At 40.4% G+C, this 15,690-nt stretch overlaps 1 protein-coding gene across 1 annotated transcript; it reads left to right on the top strand.

Moving 5' to 3' along the window:
* Window positions 1-11,288: 11,288 nt before the first annotated feature.
* Window positions 11,289-15,457, top strand: LOC117387289 (heparan sulfate glucosamine 3-O-sulfotransferase 2-like). The gene is made up of 2 exons (XM_033984757.2): window positions 11,289-11,915; window positions 14,321-15,457. The coding sequence occupies exons 1-2, from the start codon at window positions 11,491-11,493 to the stop codon at window positions 14,937-14,939; spliced, it is 1,044 nt and encodes a 347-aa protein (XP_033840648.1). The 5' UTR covers window positions 11,289-11,490; the 3' UTR covers window positions 14,940-15,457.
* The last annotated feature ends 233 nt before the right edge of the window (window positions 15,458-15,690 follow it).

The raw sequence follows: 15,690 nt of genomic DNA, 5'->3' as shown, positions 1-15,690 counted from the left end.
TAATAAAAATTGGATGAATCAGACGACAATATCATTTCTTTCCAGTTTGTGCAGTACACTTGAACACTACTGCTTGTCCACTAGCTTCTCTCCTGTCACCCTGTGTACTTGGTGCCTGTTTTAATCAGCTGATGAAGGAGGTGAGGACGTTATTAGCCCATAAAGAGGCTCGAGCGGGTAAACAGATGCCAGTTATCCTCTTCGTATCGATCTCTGTCATGTGTGCGCCCACATGCATTAACACACCTAGCACAATGCACAATCACCAGCCACTGTAGCCCCTGTCCTCCACCTCTTACAGTGCGCACGAAAGGTCAAAGGACAAACAAAGGCCAAGTTGGGCTTCCTGCTCGATACATACACCACCTTCCCCTCCCTTCCTGAGCGTGGATGCTGTAGTGAGCATTGTTCACCACCATAGCTTTTTTTTTTTTTTTTTTGCTGAAAGCTGCACAGCAATGAGGTCTCTGTGCCTTTTTGCCTTTCCTTCTCTCCCTCTCTCCTCCTCCCCCCTCCTCCATTGCTCTATCTCTCCCTGTCCCTCTATTAAATTTCCAGTCACACAGTGGTGCAGAGGATATGCCTTCTTTGCCTCCTTTCCTCTTTCCTTCACTCCTTCTGGCCCGTGCTACGGCTACATCCTCCCCACCGACTTGTTCGTTTTCCAAGTCTATACCTTTCGCAGTGCATCCTTTTCCCTTCCAGATCCCCTCACCATTAAAAAGACACCCGCCCTTCACTCCCCCTCTCTCTCTCTACTCTCTCTCTTCTTTCCACTCTCTGTCCTCGCTGTGTCATTGCACATTGGATCTGATATTCCCCTTATGTGTGTATCTATGTGTGTGTGTGTGTGCCAGCAACCTTGAGCTCTTGTGCATTAGAGTGCGGTGGAGTGACAGAAAGAGAGGCATGCGCTTGTGCCCAGTAAATGAACAAATACACACTCGTGGCTGTGTCGCTTGTGTCATCAGTACAGTTAAAGGCATTCAGCGCTAATCCAGAAAGGGTCCAGGCAGCAGCGGGGAGAGCGGCGCACGATGGTAATAGTAAAATCAGTGGATGGTAGAGCAGGAGGATGGGGAGGAGAGGAGGAGAGGAGAGGCGAGGGGATGGAGGGGGGGATTTGGCAGCGACAGGGCCGTGCCAAGACATATGTGGCATGCTGATAGTGCCGGAGAGGTGCGGCTCACACTGAGAAGAGGCATCGGAGGGGAGCTGATACCCATCCATCACTTTCATCCATCCATCGTGTTTTGGGGTAACACTATAAGGCCTCAGCAACCAGAGAGCGTGGCACGGGAGTAATCACAGAATGCTTAAAGTTCCTCAGTTAGGTCAAAGTAGTGTCCTCATGTGGATGTGAGGGTCTAAAATATATTACAATCAAACAAAATTGCAATTTGAGTTGGTTTAATCGTCAAATTATAAAGGCTGCTATGTAATTCCCTCAGCAAAGAGCAAAATATCCTGACTTTTTATGGAAATATCTGTTTACAAGGGTACATAGGATTTCTGTATTATCAGTTCAAACTCACATGTGAACGCTCCTTCAGTTGTTTACAGTGTCCACTCTGAACCTATTTATACTTTTCAAACATATCTGCACATCAAATTGCAATATTTGCCAGAAAAATCTATTCTTTTTGTGCAACCACATGTGGATGTTTTAAAGCTAATCTGTGCGTGGTATTGCTCTACCATAAATACAAGTAAAAATCGCCTTTACAAGACTCCAACCCATTCATTTTCTTAGTGAGTGGGTTTTAACCCCCTCAAGCCATACATCCATTCAAGCATGAAATAGCTGAAAGTGATCCTAACAATCAATATCACGAGGCCATAGTTATGTAATGCTTCTGCTCTTTGACTGTTTGCACACATTTCAATAAAATAACAAATTGAGATTTATTTTGTTTTCATCAGTTTTAAATAGATTATAACAGGTCTAACAATATGGGTTCAATGATAATACGTACTATACACAACTGTGGCTTTGTTTTGAAGTTTTTATAGATTTACAGTCCAGATTAGACCAGCTATGTTTGGCTTTGCTATTAATGGTGTGGTTAAAATTCAATCTTTTCACTAATTCTTTTGAGAATGTATAAAGTTCAGTTATCAAAAATGGACTCATTGGTATTTATGGCTAATTCCTAAGTTGGGGTCTGCACTTAAAATTGTTGTGAATTTCTTACAGATTTGCATGTGTTGTGTTAGCATTACTTATAATAATACATTTATGATTTATGATATCCGTGAAGTTTGAGGTAATACATTTGGACCACTCCGAGCATCCAATCAGGAACATGAACAAAGCAATATTTTGATGTTTATTTTTAGACATGAGATGTGAAAAAAGTTGGCCGGCTCCTCATGGCCATCTGTGCAAGGGTATAAGAGAGACGCCAGAGAGTCTCTAGTTATTCATGGTGACATCCCTATGTGTGTTATAGACAGACACGGAGCAGGGGAGAAAATAGAGAGAAAAATCATAGTGTCACAGTATCTTAGCAACTGCCTCCATCTCCTTGGAGACAAGAACTGACATCATTTCCTGTCTGCGAGGACTCACTTTGGGTCCGTGTGGTTTTGTGTCGGGGGCATGTGCAGATGTGGAGATGCAGTGTGTCACAGATGAAGACAGGATGTTTTCAATGTCACTCATTTTTGGGCATTTTACAATAGACAAGCTCGGCCGTGTGGTGCGTGGCTTACTACTGCTGCAGAGCACTTGAGCAGGGACTTGTTGCTTAATGTCTCCAAGAAATATCATTTTTGTTTCAGCCCCAGCGTGTTCTCGACAGTTAGCCAAATATGATTCCAGTGAGACATGGACACCAGCCTAATTAGTTGTTTTGACAATCTTGTGGTATTTTGATTTGCAGAGTTGAAATTAGACACGTTTAAGTATTTGCATTAACATGGTTTTCTCTTATGTTTTTACCACAATAGCCATTTTAGGGACCTTGAAATGTTCATCAGACATTGTATTTGCATAAGAAATGTTTAGTTATATGTCTCAAAAAAAAAAAAAAAGTGTGTTATGTTTTTTCTAGTGATGCAATGTTGAATTATACCACAAGCCAAGAATATGAACCCAGCCACAAGGGGTCAGTAAAGGAACAAAGTGCTCAAACTGGATGCAGCTGGTGATGGTCAGTTTGCCAGAATTAGATTGGGATTTTTAAATAAAAGTATTATTTTATTTCTGACAGTACGAGTAATTATTTTAATATATCCAATAAAGTAGAAAAGCACATATAGGCTGTTCCTGTGGTGTTCTGGGTTTCTCTTCAGTTAAAGATGTACTATGTAAATTTTCTGGTGCCACGTATTTGCCTGCAATGTTCAACAGACAGTAAGCAATTGAACATATCTATCTTATATGTACTCAATGACGACATTATTATGGTGAACAATGTCACCTTTTCCCAGATCTGACTTGTAACTTGACCTAGTGGCATCATTTCCTTGTCTCCATGGAAATTAAGTTTGATGAGATTCTGTGCAACATTCCAGGCAAAACAATAACGTGTTCATAGAGACAGACATGCAGGTGGCAGAATTTCACGCTCCACAAGTATAAAAGTTACACGGTGCACCTTTGATATCCAAATAATTATATCTTTGTCTCATACTGTCTCTTTCTATAAATACGACTTTATTTATAACCCAATCACATCTCCCGTATCTGTAGGACAATGCAAGGCCCCTGTGTTATGACTCAAACGTCATCTTCAGCTGCCATCTTGTGAGCAGCGGAGTGAAGTGCATCCAGTCTGAGCAACACTTTAAAGGACCCATATTGTGGTTTTTAACTACTGCTTCATGACATCACAAGGTGGAACAAAGCATTTTGAGCTTTGCAGATGTAGACAGACTAATAATAAAAGGATTACTCAAATATGTGTGAATGAAACCCAACCTGGTATGTTTTTGTGGAGGTAACAACGTTCTAACATGACTAAAACCTCACAGGAGTACATTTTGCATAATATGTGACCTTTAAATGTTATAGTATTTAGGAGTAGAACTGCTAGTAGAGGTATTATGTCAGACTGTGCGCTTAGCTATACTTCTCTACTCCTGAAACAATACAAGAAATATTACACTGTTGTAGATAACGACCATTTTGTATCAGAATCTAAACCGAGCGTTACTATTTACTGGACTGGCACAGCTGGTTGGTAAAGGAGTTTAGAGGTAACAATTGTGTTTTGGCAAATGCACTGTGCTTAGGATACTGGTAGTAAAAACACAGGGGAGATTGACGACACTATTAGAGCGCACACGACGCAGCATTTACTGCATCTTAACTCTATACATCCAAGGAGAAAGGAAGAACAGACTTGGCAGGAAGCTGGTTTGAAAGTCTTTTGTGAATCTAGTGAATTTATTTAAGTGTTTTCTGGGGAATACAATATTAAATCTATAGAGCCGGTGAACACTTAACAACATTAGAGGTTATAGGGTCACGGTGAGGTGAACATGTATCAATACTGCACCAATAAGAAGGATATAGGTTAGTGTTCATAAATCAAAATGCAACTGACTGCACCTGATTTTTACCATCTTAAAAACATGAAAAACAAAACTAGCTTTTAAATGTTTTGGTTTAGTGGTTCAAATTTATCCCTCGTTTGCATATATCTGTACTGAGGCAAAACTCATTTTGCTCAGAGACATGAAAAACCTAGTACAGTTATATGTGGTGGACCAGAACAATAGACACAGAATTACATATTTCACGTTTAACATTTTGCTTATTTGTAAAATATTGGTGAAAATAGAACCATTCAGTAATGCAATGACTTGGTTTAGTATTTTGAAATGTTTCTGTAGCAAAATGTTAAGTATAAAGTGCCATACCAACATAGACAATGTAAAGTACTACTGTGCAGAGATGAACACTGGACACTGTTGGTCCCTGGTATAAAAAATCATAATCTTCCACTGCAGTCAAAGCCCTCTTGGATCTTTATGTTATCGTGCACATCTTGGATTTTCTCGACTTGAAGCCCATCTGCAACCAGAGAAGAGTCAAACTGAATTGTTGCTTTAACAAGTCCCAAACAAAAAGTGGAAAGCACAAATTTGATGCTGATTAGTTTGTTCCACTTCAGAAATACTTAGGAAATTAGATTAAATGTGTCTTTAGTTTCTATGGAGGTTAATTTGAGATGCTAGATTATCGAAAATAATGAATTTTAAAACTATGTACAGTCAAAAGTGAACGTGTAGAGGACTAAACGCATCAGCCGTCATTATTACAGATTCAAGTTTTAAGTTAAGTGGCTTTGGTCCAGTGCAAATATCAGAACTGAATTAAACCATTTTCATTAATCTCTTAAACTTAAATCAGCTAATTTTGTGTTAATTGCACAGCCCTATATAAATACCAACATTTTGACTGTATTGTCCTTGCATGGCGACTGTAGTGGTGACTGCACTGTAGATCAGGCTGTGAATAGCTGGACATACATTAGACCTTTAAAACTGGGACAGGCTCATGTACAAGTCAAGTCTTTATTGGCACAAAAGTATTGATTGAACATTCTCACCCGTTCCTTGAGAGTCTTAGTCGCGTGCGCGTTGTGTGGGCACTTCAGGAGGCCCTTGGTCTCATGGAACAGGAAGTGCACTACTGGGACACTCTTGCCATTGTCGTCGTGCTCCGTTTTGGACGGCACCACATAATCAGTGCTGTATGTGTGATGCATCGCCACCAGGATGACTTTAGGCAACCTTTCAGCTTCATTACAAACAAAACAAACAAAAAACATTAACTAAATAATAATAATAATATTAATAATAATAATAATAATAATAATAATAAGAAGAAGAAGAAGAAGAAGAAGAAGAAGAAGAAGAAGAAGAAGAAGAAGAAGAAGAAGAAGAAGAATGGTAATACTACTACTACTACTGCTACTACTACTAATAATAATAATAATAATAAGGATGACTTTAGGCAACCTTTCAGCTTCATTACAAACAAAACAAACAAAAAACTTTAACCAAATAATAATAATAATAATAATAATAATAATAATGAAAATAATGGTAATACTACTACTACTACTGCTATTGCTACTACTACTAATAATAATAAGGATGACTTTAGGCAACCTTTCAGCTTCATTAAAAACAAAACAAACAAAAAACATTAACCAAAAAAATAAATAAATAAATAAATAAATAAATAATAATGGTGATAATAATAATTATGGTAATATTACTACTACTAATAATAATAACAATAATAATAATAAACATAATAATAATAAATTACAAAATATAACTGTTTGTATGTAGACTATTTGTTTTAATAATAACAATAACAATGTAGTTTCACTTTTGAACAGGACGTCAGTGTTTTCTATTGACTCGTTTTAAATCAATATTGCAACATGGGCTACAACGAAAAACATGTATCTTCGTGTGTTATAGTTGTATTGTAAAAATGGATGTGTCTAAACCCTTGGCCGTGGACAGGTTTGCTGTGTTTACCTTGCGCTTTCACTTCGCTCAGAGCAGCTGTAATGTCCGTTTCGAAACGACTCACGATGGGGCAGAAGACAATCACTACGTCGCTCTTATCAACACTGTTCACTCGCTTCGCACCTTCACTTTTAAGTTTACCCACGATTACTTCATGTGCATTCTTAGTATTTCCAGACAGGAAGGGGTAGAACTTCTTCAACTTCTTCTTCTTCTTTTCTGAAATCGCATAAAATAATTAGGCACAATAGTATTCCTATAATGTTAACGTAATAAAAAGTAATAATAATACTAGAACAAAATCCTTGTTTAGGTTTTTTTACCGCTCGAAACGCCTACTCTGTTTGTCCTCGGTGCCATTGTGTGTCAGGAAGTGCAGAAAAAGCCAGCAAAGTACTTCCACTTTCACTTTACGCACTGTAGCGGCAGTACTACAAAGTCACCAGCAGATGGAGCTAGACGCGCATTGTTTACTGCTTTGTAGTTCTTATTAAGCAACATTTTACTACTTTATCACAACAAATAAGTTTAAGTTTAATACGTTTAATAAGTACAATGTAATTTTCAACACTAAACAATATTACATTATTTATTTTATCATTATTCTAGTTCTGATAAAGGCCTTTCAAAACTATTCAGGAAAAAGTGTCTGTTACCAGTTTTACTCTTCATGAAAGGTACAATTTTGTGATGTATATGTGATTTATTTTTTTAAACTATTATCTGATCTGATTTTGGATCTTTTGACAAACTTGGTCCCTACTCTGTATGTCCTTGTGCAGTGTGCCTGACTTCCTTCACTTTGTAACTCTGAGGAGCAGGGCCACATCACCACTTCCCCATACTATAGACTCCATGTAAAATCTATAAGAGATACATCTATAGATAACCATCCCATGGGAGAGTGCAGCGGCAGTGCAGTGCAGAGTTAGCGTTGCTCTGAATACAGATTACAAAAAGTTCCATTGGTGCTTTACACTAACTAGTTTATACCGAGATTGTCATAATCTGTGTGAAACTGTTGAGTGGACGCAGCACTGTTTATGTGTGTTTGTTCATTCATTCAGTCATTTAATCATTGAGTTGAAGTTCATTTCTTACTGAGCAGGTTCAAAAGTTTATAAATCAGATTGCCAGTGCTGTTTTTAGTCAATCTATTTAATCTATCTTACTGTAGATATCACTGATGGGTAACATACTTCACAATACTTTGTTTTCTCGCATCACAAACTGCAGTATAAATTAGAAACACAATTAAAGATGCAATAAGGAGAATCCGCCACCTGCTTTTCTCCATGGAAATGTTTTTTCTTTGCATGGAATTAAGCATCTATATCTTCAATTTATATATTTAGGGACTATACATATTAATGAATATCTCCAACACTTACATGGAAATATGCAAGATTATAGCAAAGACGGTAAAATACAATTACAAGTGTTGACCTTTAACTTGATCTGGTGTCATCATGTCCTTGGGCCCAGATATTGCAATACTGTAGAAGATTCTAATCTCCATGGCAACAAGTAGGTGTCAGGCCCTCCAGCAGGATAGTTACATAGTGCACCTTTAAGATCCATCTTGTTAGAAAGGACGCTCCAAAGTCAGCATGGGCACTAAAAAGTTGCTTTACACAGAGCCATAACCCCATAAAGCACACCGTATAGAAACTTGTGTATAAAATGAGTTGTGTTTGATAAATCTCCCTTCCTGTATGTGTATTTAGAGATAAGTGCTTGCTGTGGCTTTTCTGTTACGTTCATCACTCTTTTTCTCCAGGAAAAGCTGAACAAGACGCCCGGTATATGCCCCATAAATTGCAAGTGCAGTTCCCTCGCAGTATCTCCTATGGTACACATACAAGCCTTACACTGAGCGAAGATGATTATAACATTTAATCACTGGTCCTATCGCCGCACGGGGCAGCCTTCTCCCCCCCTCCTCCTCCTCGATTTGATTTACCCGCCCTCTTCCTGGGTGAAAATCTCATCCAGCAGACGGATTGCTACACTACGGGCCACTATAAATCATTCTTTAATCACAGGGTGGCGAGATTGGGCGCTGGCACCCGTGGGAGCAAGCCGTGTGACACCCCAGCTCCTCCCCTGCGCGTCCACCGAAGGGAGAGTTTTGATTCCTTTTCCTGTTTCACACCTTAGGCTTGTCTGCATGTGTATCAGTCACTGCAGAAACTAAGAGGGATGACCCAGTCCAGGATACGGAGCCCACACCCATGATTACTCCACCTGGGGGAGGAGAGGAGCAATGGAGCAGATATCCCACGACAGATGGGTGCTCTAGGGCGCAGTGTGGGGCAATGGAGAGCTTAGCAACAGGCGCTAAATTCTACTCAGTAAATACTCCCAATAAAGCTTTATAGGAGCAAAACAAAGGACGTGAGTAGGAAATGCTGACAAATACTGATATTGTATTCAGCTGGTGTTTTGTAAGATAAAAATAAGTACAGACTGCTTGAACCTAACAACCTCTTAGCTCAGCCTGGGAAATGAACTATTTCTGTTTTTCTTTTTATGCAGTACAAACATGTACTACTTCAGCATGCATGGGTAGATTTATGGGTTGAACCTGTAATATTATATCTTTCAAACGTACTTAGACACCTCACAAAATTTGCAAAACAACCGCAAAGCTGAACTCTAGTACCAAACAGGAGGCTAAGAGGAGAGGGTAAGAGTGCATGTGCTTACCTGTTTGACTCTGTGTTTGTTTTTAGAATAGTATTTGGGCAGTGTGATCCGAGGTAATATACATTTACTGCATTTATAGGTGCAGTATACCGCAGTATAAGTCGCACCAGAGTATAAGTCGCACCAGCTAAAATACATAATAATGAAAAAAACAAACATATTTCACATATAAATCGCATCTGAGTATACTGTAAGTTGCACCCCCGGACAAACTATGAAAAAAAAGTGCAACTTATACTTCAGTTTATCTATATCCATTGAATATTTTCAGTATTTCCACCAACCTTGGTTAATGTATTGTTGTGTGCTGTCCCTGTACAAATAAAAGCATACCATACCATACCAATCAATACCAATGCAGTGAGCGTAAGACTGATATTTTTTTCTGTTATGTCTTTATAATACATAAAAACATGTCCAACAGCAAACTGACCCTGACTCTAGAAGAACAGCCCCGAATAAATAAAATAACTCATTGAAAATCCCTTGAAACAACATCCAGCTCTGTCATGTTTTGCTGGATCTAACCTGCAGTTTACCAGTATCCATGTGTCCAAACTCATCACCCACTTTAGTTGCTGTTTCTGACATACACACACACACACACACACACACACACACACACACACACACACGCACACTTTTTGTTCGAGGGTCATGTCATCTTATTAACTTCTTAACTGCAATCATTTGAACCTTCACATTTTAGTATAGAAACATCTTCCATTCAAGCCAAGCCATTTATCTCATCCATTGGTTTCAGAATGATGAAAAATTTGCACCGTTGCTATGGTAATTAACACTTCAAAACTACTCAAAATGGCACGTATAAGCAGGAAATCGAAACCCATTGAAGAAGAGCATGCAATATAACAATTACCTTTTACCATACTTGTTTTCTGCTTATTCATGTTTAGTTTGAATTTACTGATTGCTGCTTGAACCTGTCCTACTTTTTCATCATTCTAAAAACACTACGTCAAACAATGAACCATTTGGGACCAGCGTTACCACTGACTTGTATTTGGTGTCATAGAAAGTGCAGCAGAGGAGGTTATGAATCGCCACAGCGCTCTTAGGTTCATGTTTCTTGTTCTGCTGATGTGAGAGACCTGGAGTCAGAGAGATGAGAGCAGAACATGTTTTAAATAATAAATGTCCTGAGATGTGTTTAATGTCTGTGTTCTCACTAACTGGCTTTTCATGATGGCGCTATATCCAGGGATTTATAGAAATATATAGAAATATCTGCACATATAGGCTCATTACGTTCAGTATAGTCATATTATGCAGTTAATTTTGAAGACTGGGTAAAGGGTCGATTCGGTTCTGAAAATGGCAGAATTAAGTGTGATTTGATAGAAGCCTCATTTTTCAGGTTATTCATGGGTTGCAGAGTGATGAAAATGTAACAGTGTTGCCATGGTAATTATCAATTCTAAACAGTGAGCAGGTTCTGGCCCTACAGACTTGAACTCTTTCTGCAAATGGATGCGCATTAGTCCTGGACACATCTGCAGCCTGTCCGTCCATGGGAGTGGATCTCTCCTTCACTGTGGTGCTCCTCGAGGTTTCTCTTTTTCCCACTGTTTTTTTTTTTTTTTTTCTTGAGTTTTTCCTTGTCGTTGTGTTGGGTCTAAGGACAGGGGATGTTCTGGGACACTTCTCCATTTGCTTGTTTTCTGTTGATTAATTTGCTTGTCTGTTTCTGTTTCATTGTTGATTTTCTACCTTTCTGTTGGTTAAAATCAATTCTCATATTCAGCCCTAAGAGGCAGCTTCTGTTGTGATTTTGGGCTTTACAAAAATACATTGAATGAACATTATTTTATCTTTGTAATGGTGAAAAATCCTCGGCAATGAGTCAGAACCATGAACAGATCAGGTGAGCGTTAAGTGCCTTGTCAGGGGCCTATACTATTAAATCTCTTCATCATATTTCATGCAATAAAACTGGATAATATGGCAACAGTCCGTGTTTTTGTAGGAGAATCTCATGCACACTTTGTATCTTATGTGACGTCACTTGACTGTGCGCTTTTGCTCTCTCTCGGTGCGCTCTGAGCTCACAGTCCGCTCAAGTTTCCAAAGCGCGAGTTCCGAGCGCGCTCCGAGACGATGCTCTCCAGCGCGTGTGAAAAGGATGACACCGCCGGAGCGCGCTGGGTGCGGGGAAGAAGTGGCTGAAAGACAAGGAAAGTTGTTGTTCTATGTTTATTTAATAAGAGCTTCGTGGTTCTGTGGGATGGATGGGTAGACGCTGAGAACCATGCGTGTTAAGACATGGCATGGGCGCTCCTCTTTGCTCGACTCTCCCCCTGCTCGCACCGGCTCACGAGGACGTCCCTGTGCTTCCTTTCCATCTTCTTCACGTACGTGTGCTACTGCGTCTTGTTCCCCGCGGAGAGCTTCATGCAGAAGTCGGCTGAACCCACTCCGGACTGTGTGCACCATCAAACCAAGGGGCCGAGGACCGTGGAGGCGCATCCGGTGCGTCTCCACACGGCCACGCGGGACACTCCCAGCCCGCCTCTGAGTAGTATGAAGTTTGGGAACAAAAAGTTGCCCAAAGCAATCATCGTGGGGGTGAAGAAAGGAGGGACCAGAGCCGTGCTGGAGTTTATCCGGATCCACCCGGACGTGCGCGCAGCTGGGACGGAGACGCACTTCTTTGACAGGAACTATGACAGAGGACTGGAGTGGTACAGGTGAGACTATACTGACATTACACATAATTCCTCTGGTGATGATAACATATGGCTCACAGTTAGTTAAGCAGTGTTTGGTTCGTCAAAAGAAGAGAAGTTATAATGTATAGGCTACTTTTGGAAAATCAATACTGAACATTTTGCAAGCAGGATAATTATCTGACTATAAGTTTGAATTTTAAAATGAATGTTAATCCATCAAATCCATTGTAAAAGAGGTTGGTGCATATAATCTGAGACACATTCATTTATCCAATAGCCAATATGATGCCAGCATTATTTATTCATTGGAGTTTTGTTCAGTTACATATTCCCAACTGATGGGTAAGGAAAATGAAAATAAATAAATAAAAAAACCTACATTGTTTTGAGATAAGTCTTCCTTTGATTATAGTGTTGCTGTTCAAATGTTGTTCAAAGAATAATTTTGAACTGAACTAGAAGTGTAGGCTTTTGGACCATTGCTGTTTAGCACTATTACATAACAGTGCCTTCCCAACTCACACTCCATTTTGTGTCATAATTAACATATTTTGATGAAACTTTGGGTTGGACATTACCCAGAGCATTACTCATTTAATGTTTGATGCATGTTTTTTTCCCGATAGCCGCCGCTTTGATCACGACTGTGTTTGCTAATGTACTTAATGAAAGGACTACAAATGGATTGAGAGCAGAGTTATGTGAGGAGCTGACAAACTGCCGTCTGTCCCCTGCTGAGCTGTCTGATTCGCACGCACACCCCCCATGAGCCCGCTGCAGGACCACCATCTTCTCATATACTCTCTGGATGGCTTTCTCAGCTTCATATTTTCTCATATTGAGTCCCGAGTTCTGTTGATATTGGCCAACCAGTGGAAGAGCCTTTTTATGTCGGCCAATTCATCACATTTTTGAGTGAAATCAGATTTGGAAGCCCTCAGGAGGCAGTGTGTGGAGGGACTCATAACCGCCAGTTGTTGTTTACAGTTCGGCTTGTATTTTGAACCTAATTATGCAGCGTATTGGTAAGATTGGAATGATATAAAAAAGTGTGCCAGATTGACATTCGTGAACTATGATTTGAATAGGAAGTATAAAAGAATGTTCTATTGTTCAAACAAAGCACTATAATTCATAGATAGAATTGCTCCTGTGGCTGTCACTCTGTAAAAAAACAAACAAAACACAAAAACATCCAATTCATTTCCGTATTAACTTCACTTATCACATTATTAAATATAAGTCGTAAGCGAATATTACATTGAATTTCATGGAGACTGATTCTAACATTAACCTAAAACCCTAACCCTAACCTACTTAAACTCATATCTTAACTAAAAATAAAGGATGCACATCATGGAGAACAGGTTTTTGTCCCCAGGAATTGAGTGTGTGTACAGATTTTAGTCCGCACAATGTGATAAATACTTGTCCACACAGATGCACTTGTCCACACTTGACCTTAATAAGATGTATCTGTGTATTGTCTGCAGGAAAACCCAGAGAGTATGTGCCACTGTTTAATACATTGAAGCACAATACACAACCTTGTACTACGGTAGGCCCTAGTACACTGCAGTACACCACAGTACTCTACAGTACTCTACAGTATCAGTAATGACAGGGTGCATGCATCGTCCCTAATTGGCCTCTTCAGCCTGGGCCTCTTATCAGTGCAAGTGTGAGGTGTGAGCCAGGGCTTATTAACCTCAGTGAGTGTCAGCTGTCAGAGCGCCCACTAAAGGTCAGGTACCACTAGTGCCTCCTCAACACGCTCTCGAAATATTTATCTCTCTGCTCCATCATAAACCCGTCAGCTATGTCCCCAAAACACCTCAATTAGTGTCACTGTCATGATGCAACAACAACTGAAGAAGAAAAGAGGAATGATGTTTCAGTGCACAATTCTCAAATTATAGTAAACACAATATAAACCACATAAACTCTAGAATAAAAGAGTTTTGTTTTCTACATCTACATGCCCTTGATTCAGTAGAGAATGAAGTAAGGCAACACGTCATTCAGTTGTGACCCTCTTCTAAATTGGTTTTGTCAACATTTAAAGTTATTTCTGTGGTGGGGCTGGTCCGGTGTCACTGCAGACCACAGTGGCCTACTTTCACACTCACTGTTTGTATTGGTGGTGATTTATTACCCTGATCCGAGTAGGAGCTGTCTCACACTAGTCTCCTGTGACATCGGACCACTACCTGCTCCTCCTATTATCATTTACATCCTGAAAGCTGGGGCTCAGACTGTTGTATAAACTCACCCGTGTAATCCTGCCCTATATAAGACTGTATTTTTAAAGAGCAAATGCAAGGACATGAAGTGTGCAGAATCCATTGAACTTTAGGGTAACTGAAGCAGCTCAGTGAGTCAGAAACATATGTGAGAATGTCTGACTGTCCCTGTCTCCTCAGGAGTCTGATGCCGCGAACGCTGGACTCCCAGATCACCATGGAGAAGACACCCAGTTACTTTGTGACCAAAGACACTCCTCAGAGGATCTCCGCCATGTCCCGGGACACCCGGCTCATCGTGGTGGTGCGAGATCCAGTCACTCGTGCAATATCGGACTACACACAGACTTTGAGCAAAACTCCAGACCTGCCCAGCTTCCAGGAGCTGGCCTTCAGGAACCAGACGCTGGGGATTGTGGACACTTCTTGGAACGCCATCCGCATCGGCCTGTACGCGCTGCACCTGGACAACTGGCTGCGCTTCTTCCCTCTGGCTCAGATCCACTTTGTGAGCGGAGAGCGTCTTATCACAGACCCAGCAGGAGAACTGGCACGGGTACAAGACTTCCTGGGTCTAAAGCGTATTGTGACTGACAAACACTTTTACTTTAACCGCACCAAAGGCTTCCCCTGCCTAAAGAAGCCAGAGAGCAGCGGCTCCCCACGCTGCCTGGGCAAGTCTAAGGGCAGAACGCATGTCCAGATCGACAGGGACGCCATCGAGCAGCTACGAGATTTCTATAGACCCTACAACATACGCTTTTATGAAATGGTGGGGCACGACTTTAAGTGGGAGTAGGATTTTTAAGTGGGAGATCCAGAGTGAATGCAGGTGGCCAGAAAAGCCAGATCTCTGCACTTTGCAGCTGTTATTATTTTTGAGCACAAACAGAGGAAACTGGTCAGTGATGGTCAGCATCAGCTGCTGTGTGGTAAATAGAGCCATCAGTTCAGCCTGAGCCTCTTAATATTTCTCTCTTCTACTGTATGTTTCTGCTGACAGGAGGCTCTATTTGCTGACTGGTTTCTGTATAAAAAGGGAGTTTTGCCGGGGACTAGTGGGATTATTTCATCTTAAAAACCTGCTGCACTAATCAAGGCAGGGCTTGAAAGCAAGACCTTGGAAAATGTCAGTGAAGTCTGAGGGGAGAGCAGAGTTAAGCTGCGTACTGTGCTGCTGCTGCCGGGGCCATCTGAAATGCAAAGCCATACTGATGATGAACTGAGAATATCACTTCTATAGGTCCACATCATTCTCAAAGCATGATGCTGTATGCACTTCTCTAGGCACTCGCAGAACTCTTCATTCTACAGTCCAACACTTGTTAATTACTGCCATTAAACAAACAGAAGCACAATTAAAAACTTGGTCTTGGGTTATTTTGTCCCATTTTGGAGATCTAATCTGGAAACCATTCAAAGTGAAAAAGTAAATGTGAGCATAGATGTAATAGCACATTCAGTGACAGTAACACATGTTTTACGACTATAAAATTAGCTTAACAATTGACGGGTTTGTATTTTGAAGAAAATTCACATGCCTCTTTGGT

Source organism: Periophthalmus magnuspinnatus, chromosome 19 (genome assembly GCF_009829125.3).
Source record: "Periophthalmus magnuspinnatus isolate fPerMag1 chromosome 19, fPerMag1.2.pri, whole genome shotgun sequence".
NCBI lineage: Eukaryota > Metazoa > Chordata > Actinopteri > Gobiiformes > Gobiidae > Periophthalmus > Periophthalmus magnuspinnatus.
Note: the sequence above shows the minus strand (reverse complement) of the source record. Positions and strands in the feature narration are given on the sequence as shown.